General features: G+C 39.8%; 1 protein-coding gene across 2 annotated transcripts; it reads right to left on the bottom strand.

Annotated features, from left to right (window-relative positions):
- Positions 1-4,013: 4,013 nt before the first annotated feature.
- On the bottom strand, positions 4,014-22,074 carry LOC139570124 (polycomb group RING finger protein 5-B-like). Of its 2 annotated transcripts, none has more exons than XM_071391683.1 (9): positions 21,908-22,074; positions 20,532-20,856; positions 16,380-16,476; positions 15,935-15,990; positions 15,734-15,793; positions 15,007-15,164; positions 12,257-12,355; positions 11,135-11,224; positions 4,014-8,305 (listed from the first exon to the last, which is right to left on the bottom strand). In XM_071391683.1, exons 2-9 carry the CDS (start codon positions 20,641-20,643, stop codon positions 8,258-8,260), a joined length of 720 nt encoding a protein of 239 aa, XP_071247784.1. In that variant the 5' UTR covers positions 20,644-20,856; positions 21,908-22,074; the 3' UTR covers positions 4,014-8,257. The 2 variants fall into 2 exon arrangements, with proteins under 2 accessions (XP_071247784.1, XP_071247785.1); XM_071391684.1 differs by having other exon boundaries at positions 15,007-15,161.
- Between the last annotated feature and the right edge of the window lie 2,013 nt (positions 22,075-24,087).

The following is a 24,087-nucleotide window of genomic DNA, read 5'->3' as shown; positions in this document are numbered from 1 at the left end:
GCTTTTATTCTCTATGTTGGTTAGGTCGGGGTGTGATTTAAGGGTGGGTTATCTAGGTGAATTATATTTCTATGTTGTCCTGGTATGGTTCCCAATCAGAGGCAGCTGTTTATTGTTGTCTCTGATTGGGGATCATATTTAGGTAGCCATTTTACCATTGTGCTTTGTGGGACCATGTCTATGTATAGTTGCCTGTGAGCATTATTCTAGCGTCATGTTTCGTTCGTTCGTTCGTTTGTTTGTTTTGTTCGTTGAAGTTTTCTATTCCAAAATAAAGGATGGAAATATACCACGCTGCATCTTGGTCTACTCCTTATGACAAATGTGACAAGTTATGCCTTTATCAGACAATCATTGTTGTTTTGAAGTGATTCTAATAGCAATATAAGACAGTGCTGTCAAAGTCCTTCCTCCTGCAACTACTCCTGGCAAAACATACATTCACTGTATAAAAAAAAAATAGAATCAAAAAAATAACAAAAAGATGTTGAGCAACAGTAAAATATCAAGGCAACTAGCCGCAATAGGATTTCTAGTTCGCTCAACATTTGGGCATATTTGCTGAACCAACATACATTTTCAAATTGAGTTGTTCAGAATTAGTTTGAGTCGACATACAATTGAACTTGAGAATGTATTCTACCTTATTTGCATATTTCCCAGAGTGCCACCAAATGAATCTCTTTATGACAATACATTACATACAGTTGAAGTCAGAAGTTTACATACACCTTAGCCAAATATTTTTTTTTCTTCACAATTCCTGACATTTAATCCTAGTAAAAATTCCGTCTTAGATCAGTTAGGATCACCACTGTCACGAATCCCGCCGAAGATGGTGCCTCTTCCCGTTTGGGCGGCGCTCGGCGGTCGTCGTCTCCGGCCTACTAGCTCCACCGATCCCCTTTTCTGTTTCATTTAGTTTTGTCTGATTTGTTGCACCTGTTTTGTGTTTAGGTTTATTGTGGGCTATTTAAACCCAGTTGGCCCGCCGACTTTTGTACGGGCTTGTTTTTCTGTTTGTGGTGTTTCGTTATTTCTTGTGGTGTCTGTTCCGATTAGATTTAGTCCTGTTTGTTTTGGACTGTGACTTGACGCGCCCTTGTGTGTGTGGCGTAGCCGTCTCGCTGTTATTTTTGGAATATTAAATCCACTTGCTTCTGAACTCCCTGCTCTCTGCACCTGACTCCTTCAATCACCACTTTTGGAATTGTGACAACCACTTTATTTTAAGAATTTGAAATGTCAGAATAATAGTAGAGAGAATGATTTATTTCAACTTTAATCTATTTCATCACATTCCCAGTGGGTCAGACATTTACATACACTCAATTAGTATTTGGTAGCATTGCCTTTAAATTGTTTAACTTGGGCCAAACGTTTCGGGTAGCCTTCAACAAGCTTCCTACAATAAGTTGGGTGAATTTTGGCCCATTCCTCCTGACTGAGCTGGTGTAACTGAGTCAGGTTTGTAGGCCTCCTTGCTCGCACACGCTTTTTCAGTTCTGCCCACATATTGTCTATAAGAATGAGGTCAGGGCTTTTTGATGGCCACTCCAATATCTTGACTTTGTTGTCCTTAAGCCATTTTGCCACAACTTTGGAAGTATGCTTGGGGTCATCGTTCATTTGATTTTCACATGATGTCAAGCAAAGAGGCACTGAGTTTGAAGGTTGGCCTTGAAATACATCCACAGGTACACCTCCAATTGACTCAAATGATGTCAATTAGCCTATCAGAAGGTTCTGAAGCCATGACATAATTTTCTGTAAATTTCCAAGCTGTATAAAGGCACAGTCAAATAAGTGTATGTAAACTTCTGACCCACTGGAATTGTGATACAGCAAATTATAAGTGAAATAATCTGTCTGTAAACAATTGTTGAAAAATTACTTGTGTCATGCACAAAGTAGATGTCCTAACTGACTTGTAAAACTATAGTTTGTTAACAAGACATTTGTGGAGTGTTTGAAATACGAGTTTTAATGACTCCAACCTAAGTGTATGTAAACTTCCGACTTCAACTGTATATCATAAGACCTTTCTTTGAGTGCCTAGTTACACCCTACACAGGAATCTGAAACTCCTGGTTTACAGGCCACATCGAGCCTGCAAGTCACATATTGCTGACTTGCAAAGTGATGAGGAATTCCAAACAATCAACCTGCAATAGAGCATGCTGGGAAATGATAATGATGGGAGTGGTTTTGAGCAAACATGAATTTGTAATTTTACTTTTTCAAAAGTGCACCTCACACACAGAACAATCTTGAGCAAATTAAAATATGGTGTTGAGCAAACTAGAAATTGTATTACAGATGGTTGCCTTAAAATATTTTAAGTTGAATCGACTATAATGCTATTTTGAAGTCTATTCAACTTACAGAATAACGCTGATTAAACTATTGGCTCCGTTTTCTTTTTTTCTTTTTTTACACTGTCCATAGTGTGTGTCTGTATGCAAGCACAACACCAGTAGTAAATGTGACCTGTAATGTGAAAACATAGGGGGACTCGGCATTGACATGTAAATGTTTGCAGCTGAGTAAATACTCCTCCAATTATAGCCAATCAGTGGAGGAGCCAGTTACTTGCAGAGGGAGAAAAAAAGTGAAAAAAATGCATTGATCTTAATTTAAAACCAGCTGGTGCTTTGACACTACTATCAGCACAGATAAGAATGCCACAGCTTGCAGAACGTAAGCTGGGTTACAGCAGTTCTCTATTGTCTCCAAGGAGAATACATTTAACTCAGGTCAGCCATGTTTTGTTTTCCAGGCCCCACAATCACAGCCATTTAGTTATGGAAGTCTTTTGACAGAGAAGAAAGAATGGGGGCCTGTGGAAAATGTGACAGTTTGGCTGAGGGGCTGAATGGAAATCCAGAGACAATATTTTGGGCCAATCCAAGGAAAGCAACCGGATCAGGATTCAAACAGTGTTGACCACTCTCAGGGGATCATTCAAATGTATGTATGTGTGTGTGTGTGTGTGTGTGTGGACACGTTTAACTATACTTGTATGGACCAGAAGTCCCGCCAAGAATAGTAAACTAACAAAAAAATTTACCAACTAGGGGCATTTTGCCAGTCCCTGCAAGGAAAGAGGCTATTTCTAGGGGATTTAGGGATAAGGTTCAAATTAGTGTCAGGGTTCAAATTTGGGTTAGGTTTGGGGGTTAAAACTTAGGTTCATGGTTCTTCAAGCAAATAGAAAAGCTGGCCTGGACAGCTGTGGTTGCGGACAGTAAATACCCCTCTCCTCGCCCCACTCCAAAACAGCATTGGCACTTCTTCAGCACATTCTTAATGGGTTTTCTCCTGCCAAAAGCCAAGGCAGAAGTATTCAAGATGTTGATTGGTTTTAATATAGGAGAAACCTTATCCTTGGCAGATAAAGCACTGATGAAATCATGTTGAAAGTATGAGAACCTGTCTGAAGGCTTCATCATACAGGGTAGAGCACTGAGAAGGCCATGCTTGTCCATGAGGCAGAGGGTTTAGGTCACTCTTTGTCAGGTTGAAAGATAGCACTGAAAGGAACTGGGATACTGTTTGGGGTTCTTGTACTCGGGAGTGAATCAGAAAGATCAGCTATGTCTCTATACGAAAGAAAGAGATTTAGAGGGAGTCAATGATAATCACAAAATGCAGACCATTCCTATTCTTAAGAACAGAAGTCTTGAAACCAAATCTTTGAAACACCAAAACATGATTTTTTAACAATAAGTAACAATAAGTAACAGATAACAATAAGTAACTTGTCAATGATGAGTGGTGCAGCGGTCTACTGCATCTCAGTACTAGAGGCGTCACTACAGACCCTGGTTCGATTCCAGGCTGTATCACAACCGGCCGTGATTGGGAGTCCCATAGGGCGGCGCACAATTGGCCCAGCATCGTTCGGGTTTGGGCCACCATTGTCAATAAAAATTTGTTCTTAACTGACTTGCCTAGTTAAATAAATGTTAAATAAAAAAGAAATAGAAATAAAATTATGAAATGACACCAAGTTAATTCAATGAGTTCTGTATTTTGGTATTTTTGTCATCATGTCACATATAGAGCAGCTCTTGCATATGTACAGTTCTAATCTCTCTAGGAATGCTTATCAGGCACATTGACATTGAAAAATAGAATAGATTATTCTAAGCAGCATTTTAAGTTTGTTAAATATACAACATACAATTTCATTTTTAAAGAAAATATCTACAAGTGCTTCTTGTTACAAAAATACATATTGTTCATTGCAGCACAGGGACGTTTCAAGAATTATTCAGTCTAAACATTTACTTTGCTGACTTTTAAAACCACTACAGCTGGGTTTTTAAGGAAAATAAGAAATACCATTTCAAACAGGAAAAAGCATGTGTGAAACAGGAAAGTACACAAGAATGCTAGGCACACTCTTAGAAAAAAAGGTGCTATCTAGAACCTAAAAGGGTTCTTCGGTTGTCCACATAAGAGAACCCTTTAAAGAACCCTTTTTGATTCCAGGTAGAATCCTTTTGGTTCCAGGTAGAATCCTTTTGGTTCCAGGTAGAACCCTTTTGGGTTCCATTTAGAACTCTTTCCACAGAGGGTTCTACCTGGAACCAAAAAGAGTTCTCCTATGGCAAGAGCCGAAGAACCCTTTTGGAGCCCTATTTTCTTAGAGTTTAGGCTTCAACTACAACTTTTACTTGTGGAAATTTGTAAAGACTTGTACTTTTAGGGGCTGCCAGAAATTGGTGTCCAATCTGTCCATTGAGTGGTTCTCCCACATAACTGCAAATGAACATAAACGTATTATTGTCAGAGATCTACTGTATGGAAAGTCCTAATACATTGGCAAATTGCACTCCACATTTTGTTTCCTACCAAGATGACTTCAGTACCCTCAACATTTGTCTATGTACATTTTGGTTTAATGCATTCGGTTTAATGCACCCCAAACATTTGTCTACGTATGGATTATAATATCTCTGTCAAACTTGAACAGATAAAATACAACCACTGCTATGTCTGCTTTTATTCTTTGGTGTTTCGAGGAGAGTGAGAAAATGAGAAATGGTATGTGAAGGGGAAAAAGCCTTTAAAACATTTGTCTAATGATCCATCATCAGAAACAAATGGTGAGGGTTATGGCGGGACCCTATAACGCCAGCCTGGACAGTTTTTATAGGGTAGTGATAATACATTAATGTTAAGCCATCCAGTAGGACATCCAGTATAGTAGTAAACAGTCTAAACAAATCTCCACTATGTACAAGTCAACCATAATGCCCAATACGTTTTACATAGTGCACAAACAGACAGCTACACATTTCAGACAGTGTAGGCGATACTCCGCTTTTTCTAACCTTCTTCCAGCAAATCTAGTCTTACAGTACTCATATTGCATTATATGTGGTAATAACATCAAAATGGCATTGAAAATAAGAATTTAACTCATTTTTAGATAGGGATATGGTAGGTAGCCATAGCTTCCTTGTACTTGTATATGGGCGATTCTACAGAAGTGGTGCAAATTGAAGTCCCACCCCCCAATTCTTTTTTTTTTTAAACAGTTAAGTCTCCAAACTTAGGACATTTATTTACATCATGATATGTTCTAATTCAATCCAAGGCAAAACAATTTAGTACAGTCATTGTTTATCCAGCTATTTCTATGAGATGTGGTTGTCCCAAACCCTGACTCCTAAACTCCATGTTTGAAAATAAAGCCACTTTTTTTATACTACAATTTGAATAGAACATCTTGAGTTATTACATTGAAAGATCCTGATCTAATTAGTAGTTTTGTTTAATAAAAAAAAATGCTGTCCCTCCATTTGATGGCACTACTGAAACACACACATTTAAAGACTGTAGAATGAATGTGCCTTAAGCCACAACCCTACACATATCACCAGGTGATGGGGTTATTTTTACATTTGTATATATATATATATATATTTGTTTTTACCTTTATTTAACTAGGCAAGTCAGTTAAGAACAAATTATTATTTACAATGATGGCCTACCCTGCCAAACCCTGACGACGCTGGGCCAATTGTGCACCGCCCTACGGGACTCCCAATTACGGCCAGATGTGAGTCAGCCTGGATTCGAACCAGTCACTGCTGTGACGCCTCTTGTATTGAAATGCAGTGTCTTAGCCCACCCCTCTCCAGCATGACCACATGGTGAGTAGCCTGTCTGCAAACATTTTAGAGAAAATGAGTGTGCAAGTTGGTAAGTCTTCATGTATTTTTAAGCAGTGTCACTGCCGAACATCTAGTATAATCAATTAATATGTCAAGTACGGTTCTGCGATGTACATCTGCCCAAATGAAAGATAGCCAGCTATATGTTAGCTATGGCGATTCTTTAAAGTCCAAAATGTGTCAAAATTGTCCAAACCAAAACGGTTACAACCGAAACAATTGACACCATACAGATATATAGAGTTCTCATCTTTGTATCTGTGCCATTATGGTATCTGTGACAGCCTCAATGGTGTTGCCCGTGCTATCTCCATGTAAAAGTTGTATGCTCCATGTTCTACCAACTGAGGAAGAGAGGACCACCATGTGGGTAGTGGACAAGCGGACACTTCAGGAAAAAGTGTCAAGTATTAAGATGCATAGCCAGCAGGGGGGCTCCAACCCTCCAAGAGCCAAACACTGACATCTATTTGGCCAAAACATAGACACCTTTAATGTGCTATACTGTACCCTACTATACTGTACTCAAATTCATCCTACTTGAGTTTCTTACAATTTAATAAAGGGCTCATGAACTCAAAACCACATCAATTCAGGGTTATAGCCACCTAGAGTGCTCCGTGGATCTCTATGATTGACACTTGACACAGAAACACCTGGTATTTTGCCAAAATAAAGATAGGTAAAGTGATAATTTAAACATCTAAAAAACACAATTAATTAGATGCATAAGCAATTCAATCAATCAACAAGTTTAGGATTCATACAATCAACATTTCACAGAGAACAATAAAGATTATATTTATGTTTTTACTATTTTGTTTTGCAAATAAAATCTGTAATACGTTAATCAAAATGATCACTACTGTGCATGGTTCTCCCTTTACCGCAACTTGTTCACTATGTTTCCATAGTTACATATTTAGTAAGGTGGTAAGGAATACAGGTAAAATATGCAATACAAAAGTGTGCAAGTAGCATATACAGTATGTCACCTGACATATGTTGGAAGACGTTTGCTGAAAGTTTGGGAAAAATAGGATACAAATTATTACAAAAATTCAACCCCCGATTTGCACATTTTCTGTAGAATGACCCATATAATCTATAACATGGGGCTTTTGACTCCGCTAGGCTATTAAACAAGGAATTTGATATGAAGAGCAGTTTGGATTTTGCACTCCACTGAAAGAGAGACATGTGGGGGAAGGCACTACCATAGTTAAAGCGGCAATCATTAGTGGAAAAAATAACAAAGCCTATTCCCCCGTCCCTATTTCGGTAAAAGCTAAGGATGGGGCTGGAGAAATGCAACTACTCTCTAATTAATAGACAGAGCTATTGATGCAAGGACTGACCTTCCATGATATTACAATTATAGTTTTAACCATGTTTTGAGGATATATACAGTTTGTTTACATTTACTTTGTTTACAAACATTGGAGTTAAACAAGTTTATATTTTGGGTTCAGATTGGGTACGACAGTTGAACTAAGCTCGTGAGGAATTTATAAGTTATATTCTTCAAGAATCAATTAATCAAATCATGTATGGTTAATTTATAAGTCCAAAAACAGATGTTGCAACTGCTGATTGCCCCTTTAATGATTAAAAACAGAAGGGGAGAGGTCATGTAAGACACTAAATCCAGCATAGATAGGAGATAGGGGGAAATATTATGGGCCGTTTGCCAGTGTCTTGGAATATCTCTCTTGTGTTGCGTAACAGTGGATTACTAGTGATTTCACTTTGTATTATTCTGAACACTTTCAAGTGATGTGGACCAACGGCAGGTCTTCACTCTTCAGTCAATTACATTTTGGTACGTTTCCAAGCATTAATACGCCATGATATCCAGGCATGTTCTTAAACCCTTGTTGCGTTTTAGAAAGAAATCTGTGAAACTGGAAGATAACATACAAGAATAGAATGAGATTAGAGGCAATAACGGACTACTGCATGCAGATGATAGGAAGACGTGGTCCTTGTCTCTTGTGCCAGGCACATCCATTCTTTGTGTAGTCTGTCAATGGGCTGTTAGTGCAGGAGTAGTCCCACGTCTCTCTCCGTCAACCAAAGTCTATCCGTGGCCGATATTCTAGTACCATTGGGTAGGCCTGAAAGAGAGAGATGACATTGGTCACCCTTGGACAGAATCCACTACAATGGAGACAATAAATCAGAGAATAAGTAACGTAGACGTTCTAACATTGTAACAGCGGTGGGAAAAGTACCCAATTGTCATACTTGAGTAAAAACTTTTTTTTTTTTTTACAAATGAAGCATTGTGTTTAGTGAGTCCGCCAGATATGATGCTGTAGGGATGACCAGGGATTTTCCCTTTAAGAGTGTGAATTGAACAATTTTCTTGTCCCGCAAGGCATTCAAAATGTACTTTTGGGTGTCAGGGAAAATGTATGGAGTAGAAAGTACATTATTTTATTTTGGAATGTAGTGAAATAAAAGTAAAAGTTCTCAAAAATATAAATAGTAAAGTACAGATACCCCCAAAAACTACTTAAGTAGTACTTTAAAGTATTTTTACTTAAGTACTTTACACCACTGCATTGTAAGAATAGCATATAAACAGTAGGCTTGCACGCGGCCTTTCTACCTAGAACACAAAAACAACACAATCTGATGTGCTGCTTCATCTATACGGATTGTACCTTTGTAGCCAGGATATGCTGCAGTGGAAGGAAAGGTAAGAGAGCAGAGCAGAGGGAGTGTGATGAGGAGAGAAGTCTGATGCCAAAGCAGGTGAAAGAGAAAGACACTCCACAGACACATCATATCAAGCGGGTCTATTTTTAGACAGGCCGGTAGACATGCAGCAGTGGTAGGCAGGAGACACTTACGTACAATCCCAAAGAGAAGGGAAATTAGTTGGCCAACACTGACCCAGTTTCTGGTCATTTGGTCCAGGGGAGGACAGGGATTCATTCTAGGCACAGAGCTATCACCTATTCTGCACAGTGGAACAATCTGCCCCAGATGCCAAATTTGGTCATGTGAGGTCAGTAATACTGTCATCTGATTTTTTTGGGGGGGGTTCAACTGCTGCCTTCCTTGGATTCTGTTCTTGGAATCAGAACATTCTGCGTAAGGACTGAGGAGTGAAGACGAGGGTATTTTAAGCTTGCCAGAACCTGTCTTTAACACAAGCCTAAATTAGCAGAGTATCATTCAAAACAGGGAAATCAATTGAATGATTAAAACTGGGGTGTTGTATGTTGTAACTAAACCAGGGCCTAGTGCTGAATGATTAACCAAAATGTTGGTAATTTTTTTGAACAGATTGTCCCACTTTGACAGTTCATTTATTTTAATTCCATTTCGTTCTATTTTTTTTCATGTGAGCTCAATGCACAGTTTCTCTAGAGAGAAATCAGATCAAGCCCAAACTGTGCGATGTGTTAGGGAGTTGTAGTTTCCATCAGGCCGATATTCTACATAGTTTTGGGCAGAAAACTTGGTAATTAACTACAATGACCATAATCCATTGCGTGCCTACTTGTCCGGTCTGTGTATGGCAGACAGAGCGGGAGAGAGAAGAGACGGAAGAAGAACACGCGATGGAGAGGATAGAGAGCAGTTGTTTCACGAAGTATCTCTACCTGAAAATACATGATCTTGGTGATTGATAGTAGGTATTCAGCAGTCATAAAAGTATGCCTTATTTACTTTGAAGAACTACTAAAATATTGATTTTGTCAGACAGCATAGGCAGCATCTCTATAGAGATGATCAATTGGAATGAAATGATGTCATCAAATAAAACCAATGTAAAATACACAACAACAAAAATGTAATTAAAGTAATGTGAATAAATTATGGCTAATAATTACTACCATCATGGAACTTGTATTAATTGTTTTATTTTGTGTAGTTAGAGCATTCAACACACATAATGCAAAGTGAATTTCTTGTTAAAAATTATAGAAACTGAAATCGGTGAATATTTTTTTTAGAATCGAACTGAAACCGAACCGACCTCAAAAAGCACTAATCGCTCAGCACTATTAAAAGACCCCTCTATTGAGCCAGTGGTGATAAACTGGCTGTGGAAGGGTAGAGTGCCAGGCGATGAGCCCAGGAACAGGCACCCTGCTGGGGCAGCTGTCAGGGGCCTTCACTGCTTTCCTCACCTGTCTTCTTGGACCAATGCAGTGATTCATGACCTGAACCTGTGCTGCCGGAGCCCAGACCTGCCCATCTAAAAGTGACAATCATGAGCAATGGAATGACCAGCCGGCTAGCAAAAGTGCTTATGAGGTCAAGCTGAAGTGTGTTAGTTAGTTAGTTAGTGTTCTAGTTAGTTAGTTAGTTAGCCTAGCACACTTTGCAGAAGACTTGGGGGCACTTGGTTAGGTTTAAGCATGGTTGACTGAAGTTCAGGTGAAAATATAGTGACCACAACATAGGCCTATATTTTGTGAGGTGAACAAGAGGAAAGTGGATTAATTGAGGAAGAGAAGCAGCCATATTTCAACTGCATTTACCATAACCTAGCAATACCTTACTAGCATTGCAAATGTCTCCAATACTGTATAGTACCATTATGACACACTGTGAAACAACAACTAAATTCACCATTCCACTTTGCAGCTTTTTTTCTTTCACGGACGAGGCATCCAAACATGCTTTGATGCGAACCTATAGTACCAGACACATCTTACAGCCTGTAATAAGCTCTGCTAACCATGTCACTGCTACTTCCTGCTTGATGTATCAGTTCACACAGTAGAGTGATGGTGGCATTTTAGACGGCTAACCAGCTAATCGGCTTAAAGCCAAGCAAGCATTGACTCTCATGGAGACTAGTAAGACTACAGCACCGTCATTCAGCGGCCACAGCTTATCCCCTGGCGAGAAAGGTATGAGGCTTAGCATCTTTATAAACGAGGGGAATGGGGGGGAATTGATATCATTGGGGGTTTACATACGGTTTCACCGCGAAGTCTCCACCGCGTCATGAAGATGAACTCCATGGTGTGGTCTTTTCCCATGATCTCCCCGTTGCATAGGACGTCTAGCTGCAAGGGGACACAGAGGCTGGTGACTAAGAATTAGACTACTATGGGATGACAGTCAGAGCACAGGCTGCTAGAGAAGAGGACTAGAGTTAGACATATCTCCCTTTCTCATACTGTTCAAACAAAAGGACAAGGACTCAAATATCTCTTCATGGAGAGAATGTGACAGACATTGTACATAGAGAAAGCTGGGTAACATTTTATAATAGCTTTCATTTATAATCCATTAGAAATGTGTATGAATGCTTTTAAATGCCTACAAATGTTTATAAATGCTAGAAGGCAAATGTATCAATGGGACAGTCACTACTTCTAAATAGTTAGTGAAAGTGGTATTGTGTGTATGGCATCTATGCAATCTTAGTGCTCTGGAGCCCCACACTCTTAGAAAACAAAAGGGTTCCAAAAGGGGTTTTCCGCTGTCCCCATAGGAGAACCCTTTCTGGTTCCAGGTAGAACTCTTTTGGATTCCTTTGTGGAAAGGGTTCTACATGGAACTCAAAAGAGTTCTACCTGGATCCAAAAATGTTCTACCTGGATCCAAAAAGGTTTCTTCAAAAGGTTATCCTATGGGACAGCCGAAGAAGCCTTTTAGGTTGTAGATGGCAGGTCTTTCCCAAAGAGTGCAGGTCTTTCCCAAAGAGTGCAGGTCTTTCCCTAAGAGTGCAGGTCTTTCCCTAAGAGTGCAGGTCTTTCCCTAAGAGTGCAGGTCTTTCCCTAAGAGTGCAGGTCTTTCCCTAAGAGTGCAGGTCTTTCCCTAAGAGTGCAGGTCTTTCCCTAAGAGTGCAGGTCTTTTTCTAAGAGTGCAGGTCTTTTTCTAAGAGTGCAGCGAGAGTAAGTACAGCCTCTGTACAGCAGGGGGCCTGCTAACAAGGCCAGCCCTTTCCCCCTCAACACACAGGAGAGGCTGCAGGAGACTGCTTTATGTGAGGCCCACACAAAACTAATATTCAATAGCATGAGCTTAATATTGGTCATACAGTAGATACATACAAAAGGGTATAGAGCACGTACAAAAGCTTAGTTTGTTACCTCATAAGAACTTGGAAGCTTTAACTTCAAGCTGAGAAACTTCTTGATTGTTCCGACTGTCACTCGAGTCGAGCAGCGTATAAATTTCTTCATTAAGCCCTAGAGTGGAGGTTCAGAAGATGAATTCAATGATTCAGGCACATTTATTCAGAATTATGTGAAGAGCATGCAAATCCATACGTTTCAAAGAGCCATCTTCTGATTCATTTTTTATTTATTTTTATGAATGCATAATTAAGTTCAGTTAGTGCATTTAATACTAATAGCATCCCTTTGGCACAGAGAATCATTCTATATTATACCTCAATATGAAACCATTATGATCCTCTCTCCCTCCTGCTCTCCTCTCCTCTCTCCCTCCTGCTCTCCTCTCTCCTTCCTCCCCTCCCTCCTCACCACATATTCACTGACCAGCTTTCAATGACAGCCCAGGAAATAAAGGATAACCACACATAAAAAAATTCACATGAAAGAAACATGTGGTTTTCAGACACATGTGAACATGTGTGAACAAATCAGAATTATTATTTATATTTTTCACGAGTCAGACACGTGGTTTTCGGACAAGTGTGAAGTTTCACAGGTAAATTTTTTTACATGTTTTTTACCCTCACGTGAAAAAAAATCCCCACGTGACATTTGTTTTCCGCAAGTTTATTTTTCACGTTTCATTTTCACCACTTCCAGCTACATCTGGTCTCCCATCCAGAGACCGACCCTGCTTATCTTCAGAGGCAACCCAGCAGTGGGATGCAGGGTGCTATGTTGCTGGAATGAATATGCCAAAACTTGCAACTGGAAAAAAGACAGCGAAAGCAAAGGCCAGGGTAACATAACCAAAGATAGGGAACATTTCTGGGAAAAGGGAGGCATTTTATTGAATCACATTGTCATTTATTTAATTTTTTTTATCACTGAAAAACATTTTTTTGCATCCATTTACAATTCATTTTGTTCTTGCATTTGAAAATAATTTCCTAGCAAAACAAAATATTGTTGTCAATACTTTTGGGTTCCTGTTTTTCTTTAGATGTCATTATTTTTTGTTTGAAATCCTAAGAATTTTTGTTCTGGACTTCAGTAGTTTTCCTTGATCTTACTGGCACAAAAGTAACTCACTCACTAGAGGATTGCACCATATAATAACACTATTACTCCCTGCCACAGTTTCAGTAAAAACCTGAGGGATGGGGCTGGAGAAATGCGACCACTCAACTCCATTGACTACGCTATGGATGCAAGGACTGACCATCCATGATATCAACATTATAGTTTTAACCATGTTTTAGCCTATACAGCGGTCGTTTACATTTACTTTGTTTACAAACAATGGAGTAAAACAAGTGTATATTTTGGGTTCTGGTGGGTACGACAGTTGAACTAAGCTCATGATGCATTTATACGTTTTATATTTAAGAATCAATGGGTTCATATCATTAACTTAGAAGTCCGAAAAATGTATGTGGCAACTAAGGATTGCCCCTTTAACAGGCAGTGACCTTCATACAGCAGAACTGTCTCTTCGTTTGAACGTGATCCATTAACCTGCCTCCAAAACATATATTCTGTCCACTGTTCCGTGAATGTCTTGCAAAATCGTTCCCTTGTCCCGCATTTGGGCTGTTTAGATGTGGTCACCTGTTCCAGATTCGGGGTTTTCCTTTCATATTTCGAGGTAGCACGTTAGCAGGTGGGGTGCACCAATTGGTGTCACCTCATTAGTAAGTACGTGTTACACCAGTGCTGGCTTGCCCATCTCGTTAGTCGGAAGGTGCTAGCCCAGGTGGTATTTAAGAGTGGCTGGGCCAGTGCTCCGGTGGTTCTTGAGAGAGTGGGAATGAGAGATGTTAGAAGTGCTTGAACGCGGAATAGCACTTCCTCTTTGAGTGTGATAAAAACAAAGCCTTTTTATCATGTGTTCTCTCTTTGGTTTGTCCACTTGCCTTTAGCTCCATATTATAACTTGGTGTGGGTTTTTATTTTGGTTAGTCTTTTCTTGGGCAAATTTAGTGGGCATTCGTGGTGTGTGCCTTTTAGGATCCAGACTCTTGTTGCTAGTCAACGTTCAGTGGACAATCCTCGTGAGATTCTTTGAGAACCCCTACTAAAACCCAACTGTATCCGTTTTTGTTTTGGTTGTCAGTGATTTGCTTTGCTAATTCCCTTTGTTGTGAGCGTCATTTTGAGTTTGTAAGGAGAATAACATTATTTCAACCACACATGTGAAAGTGAGTTTTTCACCAGCGTTTTACATGTGAAACTGCAAATGTGATTTTCATGTGAAAAAGCAATTTCATGTGAAAGTGAGATTTTCACCTGAATGTTTTCCACATTTTCACATGTGAATGTTTTTCACATGTAAAACTGCATATCCAATTTTCTTATGAGGTGAAAACATGTTATTCTCCTCACACGTGAAAAAGGTGGAGTTAACATGTGAAATCTAAATTGAATACAGTAAATACGGTTTCACGTGTGAAATTTAAGCTCAACGTGAAAAACAGCTATTTCACATTTGAAACTGCAAATTTAACATGTGCTTTTTGTTGTTGTAAGGGTACAGCATCATTGTCTATCTATACTCTATTCAACTCACATTCTGAGATGTTAGACCGTTAGAAGGACAAAAAGGACCGTTAGAAGGACATCAACATAAAAAAGTGGGAGGAATAATGTTCGGGAGACAGGGAAGAGGGAGCAGAAAAAAGAACAGAGCAGCAGGGAAGAGATACCTCTCCACCATGACTTACCTTAACAATGTTCTCTCCCACCAGGCTGCTGTTGCGTAGACAGTCAAGACTGATGGCTATCTGCGGGTCACTCCTGTGGTAGTCTCCATCCCCACCACCATCATTATCATCATCATCGTCGTCATCCAGCCTGGATCTCTTCGATCGGGGGCCGTCTTCTATGACAAAATAAATGGATAAGTATGTTACGTGTGAGCAAGAGAGTATACAAGTTGAGTTTGTTTTCCTTGAATTCATATTAAACTGTGAAAAGACAATTCACAATAGGGCGGTTTTGATTGATGCCGATGTCTTTCGCTTTTCACCTAGAAATGCAATATCATAAAAGGCCTTTGGGACAAACTGTCGATCATCATATTGCCATGGGGATGGCATTTGTGTCTGGCGAACCGAATCCATCCATCTTTTTAGTCAATCTGTTGTTTCCATGTGATGTGTACATCATAAACAGGGGGATCTCGTCAGTGCCTTGTAGAGAGTGCTGTTAAAACGTTCCCCTTCCTCCTCCCCTTCTCACCCTCTCTCAGCCACCTACAGTCACTGCAACAATGCAACCTGAGTCACAACTCCTCTCTGTCTGCTCACTGATCTCTCCCCACATAGAGCCTCCTGACCCATCGCCTCAATAACCAATCACAGCCCACCTCTGCCCACCCGAGTGGGTTCATTCTGGTCCCTCCTGAGGAGGGTCTTGGTCTTCATGGATACACTAACACAGATAATTTACCTTCTCCATTCTCCTTCCACTTCCGACTCCTCCAGAACTCGATCTCCTGCTGTTGTTCCTCTAGTCAATAAACAAAAAGAGAATATATGAATACACAGGGTAGGGGTTATATCATTCAGGTCAAATAGAAAACAGCTTGGCCTACGATCAAATGCAAGATTTATATCTGATGTTGGTGGATACTAAAATGACGTCACTCACTTTCTCTTAGCCCAGGCACGAGTTTGAAAATGATTTCCTCTAAAGTGTTGTCCAACCTGGTGATAGAATGAGACGTAAAGGAAGAATAAAAGTACACACACACTTATTCCCAGACATTGTATCTGTGGGCTGGGCACTGGGTGAGGTCTTTAGCTGTAACCTTGGCTCCAGAATGGTGTCCAGCTGTTGCCTGGATCTCACCCCATCCTCCCCCAGCCCAGCCCACACCAGCCTTACCATCTCACTAGTCGGGTGGACAACTAAAGGGTGTAAACTCAGATCTGCCAGAATCCGGCTAGGGCCAGTTCAGTAGTGCAAAGGCCAGCATGTTTTTACTTTACTGATGGTAATCTATTCAGTAGCATTCATTATCATCCTGTGATTCTCAATAGGGAAAATATAAATGCAGATGAGATTCTGTTAGATGTCAAATTAGGTGTATTACCTTAACATCTCTCGAGGGTTGGTTTCATGGACTTGGATGCCACATTTGGGGCAGTCGTTGCTGTCTTCAAAGTGTTGGACGATGCAACTTTTACAAACTGTTGACAGATTAAAGGAGATAGAGACAAAGAATGGTTGATTTTCTCCAAATATAGACCTAAAGTAAATATGGATTTTTATCACACCATTCAGGTGGCAAAGAAATGCCAAGATGACTGCAGTTTCTCTTTTCGTATCCATTTCTCTCAGATAACCTTCACAATAAAAGGATTGTGTTAAATCAGAAGGAATAGCATTCTAATATCTAATTTCTAAAGTTTGAACTTGATACACATCAGAGTATCTGTTGAGCCTTGAAGCATGACTAAAAACTCAGTCCTGCAGTTGAAATTGAAACTGTTGACTAGCAGGGAAATAAGGAAATAGTGGGTATAGCCTGGTCGGTTCTAGATGCATCCATCACACTGTAGCCAATACGACAGATCGCACAGACACACAGCAACAGCGGTCAATACCACAACACACACATATACCATTGCATACAGTATAATGTATAGATGTATCTTTCTTTAAAGAACACCTAATCCGATTCCATGCAATACTGAGCTGAGGATTAGGCCTATATCCTATGATGTGACGTCACCAAAACGTCAGGAAAAGAAAAAAATCAGATCAGCAATATCTGTCAGAAGAAGCAGAAATATAGGTCACAGTCTGCCCTCTAGCAATTTCCATGTAAACAGTATATGCTTATTCACTATGCACTGGCCTATAGCCTAGATCAACGTATAGTATTATACAGAGCCATGATTACGTTCCATCTCAAAAAACAGATAAAGCAACATGTCACGACGACTCTCATGTGACCTACTTGTGTGTATACACTGACATGTGTGTAACTGATAGATGCACACACACACGTTACATGTAAATGTTTTTAAATGTACATATAGTGCCATCTGGAAAGTATTTAGACCCATTGACTTTTTCCACACTTAGTTACATTACAGCCTTATTCATTTTACCCCTTTTCTCCCAAATTTCATGATATCCAATTGGTAGTTAAAGTCTTGTCGAGAGCTTAACCCAGAAGCCAGCCAGTGTCGGAGGAAACACCGTACAGCTGGCGACCGTGTCAGCATGCATTGCACCCGGCCAGCCACAGGAGTCGCTAGTGCACGATGTGACAAGAACATTCCTGCCGGCCAAACCCTCCCCTAACCCGGACGAAGCTTAGACCACTGTGCCACTCGGGAGGCTGTTACAGACTTATTCTAAAATGGATTAAATAAAATAAAACATCCTCAGCAATCTACACACAATACCCCATACTGACAAAGCGAAACAGGTTTTTACAATTTTTGGCAAATGTATTAAAATTAAAAAACAGAAATACCTTATTTACATAAGTATTCAGACCCTTTGCTATGAGACTCAAAATTGAGCTCAGGTGCATCCTGTTTCCATTGATCATTCTTGCGATGTTTCTACAACTTGATCGAAGTCCACCTGTGGTAAATTCCATTGATTGGACATGATCTGGAAAGGCACCGGTCTATATAAAAAGGTCCCACAGTTGACAGTACATGTCAGAGCAAAAACCAAGCCACGAGGTCGAAGGAATTGTCCATAGAGCTCTGAGACAGGATTGTGTTGAGGCACAGATCTGAGGAAGGGTACCTAAACATTTCTGTAGCATTGAAGGTCCCTAAGAACACAGTGGCCTCCATCATTCTTAAATATATATATATGAAGTTTGGAACCACCAAGACTCTTCCTAGAGCTGGCCGCCTGGCCAAACTGAGCAATCAGGGGAGAAGGGCCTTGGTCAGGGAGGTGACCAAGAACCCGATGGTCACTCCGATAGAGGTCTAGAGCTCGTCTGTGGGGATGAGAGAACCTTCCAGAAGGACAATGATCTCTGCAGCACTCCAACAATCAGGTCAGATGGAAGCCACTACTCAGTAAAACGGTGCATGACAGCCCGCTTGGAGTTTGCCAAAAGTCACCTAAAGACTCTCAGACCATGAGAAACAAGATTCTATGGTCTGATGAAACCAAGATTGAACTCTTTGGCCTGAATGCCAGGAAACCTTCCCTACTGTGAAGCATGGTGGTGGTAGCAGCATCATGCTGTGGGGATGTTTTTCAGCGGCAGGGACTGGGAGACTAGTCAGCATCGAGGTAAATATGAATGGAGAAAAGTACAGAGAGATCTTTGATGAAAACCTGCTCCAGAGTGCTCAGGACCTCAGACTGGGGCGAAGGTTCACCTTCCAACAGGATAACGACCCTAAGCACACAGCAAAGACAACGCAGGAGTGGCTTCAGGACAAGTCTCTGAATGTCCTTGAGTGGCCCAGCCAGAGCCCGGACTTGAACCCGATCCAAACATCTCTTGGGAGAACAGAAAATAGCTGTGCAACGTTGCTCCCCATCCAACCTGACAGAGCTTGAGAGGATCTGCCAGGATGAATGGGAGAAACTCCCCAAATATAGGTGTGCAAAGCTTGTAGCGTCATACCGAAGAAGACTCGAGGCTGTAATCGCTGCCAAAGGTGCTTCAACAAAGTACTGAGTAAAGGGTCTGAATACTTATGTAAATGTGATATTTCAGTTGTTTATTTTGTATAAATTTGCAAAAAATCCTAAAAACTAGCTTGTAATTATAAGGTATGAAGGGTAAAAACTATTGAATCCATTTTAGAATAAAGTTGTAACATAACAAAATTTTGGGGAAAAAAATCAAGGGGTCTGAATACTTTCCGAATGCACCGTCTTGAAAAAAAGTATTTTATCTGTAATGTATTTTTCGTTATGTGACGGAGCCCAGTAAGACTAGCTGTTGCCATTGGCGTCAGCTAATGGGCATCCTAATAAAGTCAACAACAACAAATAAACAATCCTCACATACATACATCTGCTGTCTTAATCAACCAATAGTATGTCAGAACAACATGTCACATGTTCTTTCAATAGCCAGCACACCGCCACATACACTTTTGTTTCCATTAAAGTCCATTTAGGGACGAGTGTTGAAAATGTGAGCTAGAAACATATAGTGGAATGCATTGGACGATTGTTTGTTAAATGTGTCAAAGTGGTTATACTTGTCCCATATAAAGTAAACTAATGTATAGCTGTTTAATTGCATTCTGACTACTGTATTTTTTAAATTTAACTAGGCAAGTCAGTTAAGAACAAATTCTTATTTACAATGACAGCCTGCACCGGCCAAACCCTAACCCGGATGACACTGGGCCAATTGTGTGCCGCCCTATGGGACTCCCAATCACGTCCGGTTGTGATACAGCCTGGAATCGATTCTGGGTATGTAGTGAAGCCTCTAGCACTGAGATACAGTGCCTTAGACCGCTGCGCCACTCTGGAGGTTAAAATGAAATAGTGTAGACTAATATCAAAGACATGTTTTGCTGGGGATCTCTGAAATATACTGAAATACACAGGGAAAGCAATCATTAAACAGCCAAACCATACTGTGCTAAGCAGCTGCTGATATTTTTCATTAGGGCTAAGGTTCAATCTGACTTCTATGACAGTAAAGAAGTGACTTTGGCTTCAAACAAACTGGACCCAAACTGCTCATCCTGTGTGGAGGATATTTGTTGTCATGGTGACTGAACCCACTGATCACTTGAGATGTGTCATTCCTGGAAGTGAGCTTTTGCATCTGCCGTTCTCTTCCAATAAAACATTCAGTTCAGATGGAGAGGGCAGAAATGGAGAAGGACCATGTAATATGATATGTAAATCATGCAGGATGACACAGAGGAGATGGACAGAGCGCGCTCTTGACATTCATAGCACTGTGACTGTGCAAGGCCATTGTGTAAAACAACAAATAACACAACCAACTGATTCTGTGAGCTCTAAATCCCAGCCACCTTTTAGTGGTGCCATAGATGCCATTTGACATTTTATTCAATGTACGTACTACACCAAAATAAACAAGAATTTCTAGTAGGGGATGTTAGGTGTAATGTATATCTAATAGAATACACAAATATGCCTGGATATACTATAACCTATGCAATAGTGAAATTGTGTTTTTCTGGTACAGACTACATTACATGATGTCATGATGAACGTGGCACCTGAGAGAGAGAGAAAGAGAGAAGGGGGGTGGTCTTACAGGTGTGCAGGCACTCTGTCACCGTGGTGGGCTTGATCAGGTATCCTTTACACACGTAGCATGTGATAAAGTGGTTGAAATCCTTGACCAGGTGCTTTCTCGGTGAGGTCATCTTGGACCAGAGCAGGAGTGGTGATGGGAGTGTTGTGTATTTGGGGGAAAGGAATGATGGGAGGATGGGGGCTGGAGGTCAGCGTTCACAGGACTTTCTGCAATGCTCCACACTGTTGGGTTTTCCCCTTCAGTCGCTTCATCTTAATTCAGGTTTCCCCTCCAGGGAGATATCAAGTGTGCTGCATTTTCATCTCTGTGGTGCTGTGGGTGTCTGTGAATTAAAGTAGAAAGCAGTGTAATTTGGGTATATCCCATGCTACACGTATGACATGGTTATGACATAAATATATCAACTTGATATTTGTACAATTCAAATGCAAATTGCAAAGTTGCATTACTTTAATGAAATTGAATAATCTTAAAACACATGAAGACATCACTTCATCTTCTACATATTTGACCAAAACAAATGGATACAGGTGCATGCATACGTGGGTTTCACCTTTATGCCCCGCCCCCTCGATGTTTTCTTAGAATCGAAAGCAACTTTAGTTCCTTCCAAAGATTGTTATGATGTAAGTGTTTAACCCCTTAATAGTAACAGTAATATAATGGAAATAGTATTTTGGAATCCAACGTTTGGAGACTACTTTGGTTAGCCTATTCAAGCGGAATGACACAATGTATCGAGAACAATATGTACCCATTGGACTTGCAAGATATTTTCGCTGCAGGATCATTATGCTCAGTTGCATGATCCCAACGTTATTTACAATAACAGTTTAGAGTTCAGGCACTGACTAGAATATTCTGAGAGGAAATGTCATATGATAGAATTGTCACAGATTTGACTGCAAAAAATCGTCAATACGCAGCAAGGAAATACATCGAGGATGGTTCCCTTTACAGTGACATAATTGTGTCTTATGTCCCTCTATCATCACCAGGAAATCATACGCGTCATTCTTTGCGTCACCCACGATATTGCGCGAACAACACCATGGATGGTGAGTTTGACATAGTAGGCTACATACCCTGAAAAACTGACTTAAGATTTAAGTTGCTGCCATTGAAGTCGTGTAGGCAAATTGTTGGGACCGTACACCGTTACGTCGATCACTAAGATATAAAATAAACTAACGCCACGGCACACACTTGACTATGATCAAAACGCACATGTCCATAACTTGATAGCCCATATGACACATGATCGCATTCCCAACCCACCCCAAACTTTACTATCACAGCACCTACCGGAAAAGGATACGAACAAGCATAGCTTGCTCGGCTTCTGAGTATCGAGTAATAAACGCATTGCTTACCTTCCAGTTCAAGGCTCCATGGTCGAGATGGTGTGATCTTATCCGATAATTATACAACCTATACGCTGTATGGTGTGCGCACCGACGTTACATTAAAGTAGCGCTGAATACGGAACTGGTTTCAGAATATAGGCTAGATGATAGGAGAGAGCGGCGGAGGAGGATCCAGCGCTTGTTTACGCATTGCTGCTTTATTTTCATTCCACGACAGATACACTCTGATTGGACACAAACTAGGACGCAGCCTTCAATTAACAACTTCTGTAGTCCAGTAAAATGTTGTCTATAATATGATTAACACAACCCACTGGGCACACAACTTCAATTCAAGGTGGAAATGTTGGTAATATTAGGTTGAGAAGTTGATCAATGAGATTTCAACCTTTATTCACGACTCAACAAAAGCCAGGAGTTTGTTGAATTCCCAATGTGTTATCACTATGCTTTCAAGAATCTAAAAGCACAACCAAATTCCAAACAATGTCTGATTTTTGGTTTAGTTGTCATATAAATGTGTTAGCGCTGCGCTTTCAACCTTTTAAACGAACAAGAAAGTCCTAATCGGAATTAAATGTCAGATATTTTGTATTTATACAAAAACTCAATGAGTTGTTACTGTGTTTCATATAATAGAACAACCAAATGGCCTGGATTGCAGTTGAGATTACATTAAAAGTACATAGTGCAAGTGTGTGACCTTTGCATGTCATCTGGAACATTCAAGCGTTCTATGATGACATAAGAAGACATTTATAGTTAAGGTAACCTCAAAATGTGGCCATGGATATGTTACTCATTTAAAGGTTGAATAAATACTGTTACATTAGTTTGTAAGATAGCCTTAACTTTAGGCTATTTATTGTATTACAAAAGTAATATTGAATTGTGTTTGGTTGTCAATGCAACCAAATATCAACATTTAAGGGACATGTAGGTCTATCTAATGCTTGGATAGTTTCATCTGAGCCATTTTTTAAACTTTTATTTTTGGTTTAGTTTGACATGTGAATCCAACATATCATTTGTTAACTTTTCGTAAAGTTAATAGGCTATTTACTGTATTGCAAAAGTGATATTGAATTGTGTTAGGTTGTCAACGCAACCAGATATCAACATTTGAAGGAGATGTATATTTTGTGCCACTGACAAAGTCTGGCTTTAATTCCAGTTCGTCTAGAAATTAGTAATTGATATGTTGGATTCACGTCTCAATCGCAACAAAAAATCTAAGTTATTTAAAGTTTTGTTTGATTTAGTCATATTCCTTCATTTAGATTTTTGGTTGAGAAGGAGAATGTGAATCCAACATAGATATTTTTAATTTGTAGACAAACTGGAATTAAAGCCAGACTTTGTCAGTGGCACAAAATATACATCTCCTTCAAATGTTGATATCTGGTTGCGTTGACAACCAACACAACTCAACATCCAGTTTGTCTACAAATTAACAATTGATGTTGGATTCACGTATCCATCTCAACCATAAATCTAAGTTAAAGATGCACTATGCAGAAATCGCTCCGCCATTTCCTGGTTGCATAAATTCTAATAGTTTGCCTAATTTCAGGTTTTGTGACAACAAGCAAGTACAGTGTAGAGAATCATTGTACCATTTAACCACTGTGGAATATACATTCAATAACCCAAAATATTGTAATTTCAGCTGTTTGAATCTGGTGTACAAAAGTAAAAGATGCAAGAAAGAAACTTAAGAACGGGGAGCATAGAAATAGTGCACATAGAACAGATCTACCGCTTCTTAGACTTGCTTTCAATGAGAATGACAGATCTATAACACACATCTCTATGGGAATTTGTCCGTGTTGCCCAAAAAGTTACATACAGTATTGTGGCTTTAATAGGACTAAATCAAATCAACTTAGATTTTTGGTTGAGATGGAGACGGGAATTCAACATATGAATTAGTAACTTGATGATTACATTTGAAATCAACCAAAGCTTAAAACCATAGGCCTATATGTTTTGTATATTTTTTGTTGAACCCTGGGTTGAATAGAAACAATAGATGTTGATGACTTCACAAAATGATGCTACAGTATATAGGCCTAAATAGTCTCATTGATGATATATTATAAGTATGGTCCCATTTCATTTGCTCTGTTTAACCTACCCTTTGGAATGACTTCGATAGCGACAGTGAGTCTATTTAGTTATTAAGA

This window comes from Salvelinus alpinus, chromosome 3 (assembly GCF_045679555.1).
Source record: "Salvelinus alpinus chromosome 3, SLU_Salpinus.1, whole genome shotgun sequence".
In the NCBI taxonomy this organism is placed as follows: domain Eukaryota; kingdom Metazoa; phylum Chordata; class Actinopteri; order Salmoniformes; family Salmonidae; genus Salvelinus; species Salvelinus alpinus.
Note: the sequence above shows the minus strand (reverse complement) of the source record. Positions and strands in the feature narration are given on the sequence as shown.

Excerpts from the sequence above, each read along its gene's own strand:
- LOC139570124 (XM_071391683.1), bottom strand. The coding sequence starts at position 20,643 with ATGACCTCACCGAGAAAGCACCTGGTCAAGGATTTCAACCACTTTATC. Across the intron at positions 15,165-15,733 it reads GTGGAAGGAGAATGGAGAAG|AAGACGGCCCCCGATCGAAG; the intron begins GTAAATTATCTG and ends ATTTTGTCATAG. Across the intron at positions 12,356-15,006 it reads TGGGAGAGAACATTGTTAAG|GGCTTAATGAAGAAATTTAT; the intron begins GTAAGTCATGGT and ends CCTCCACTCTAG.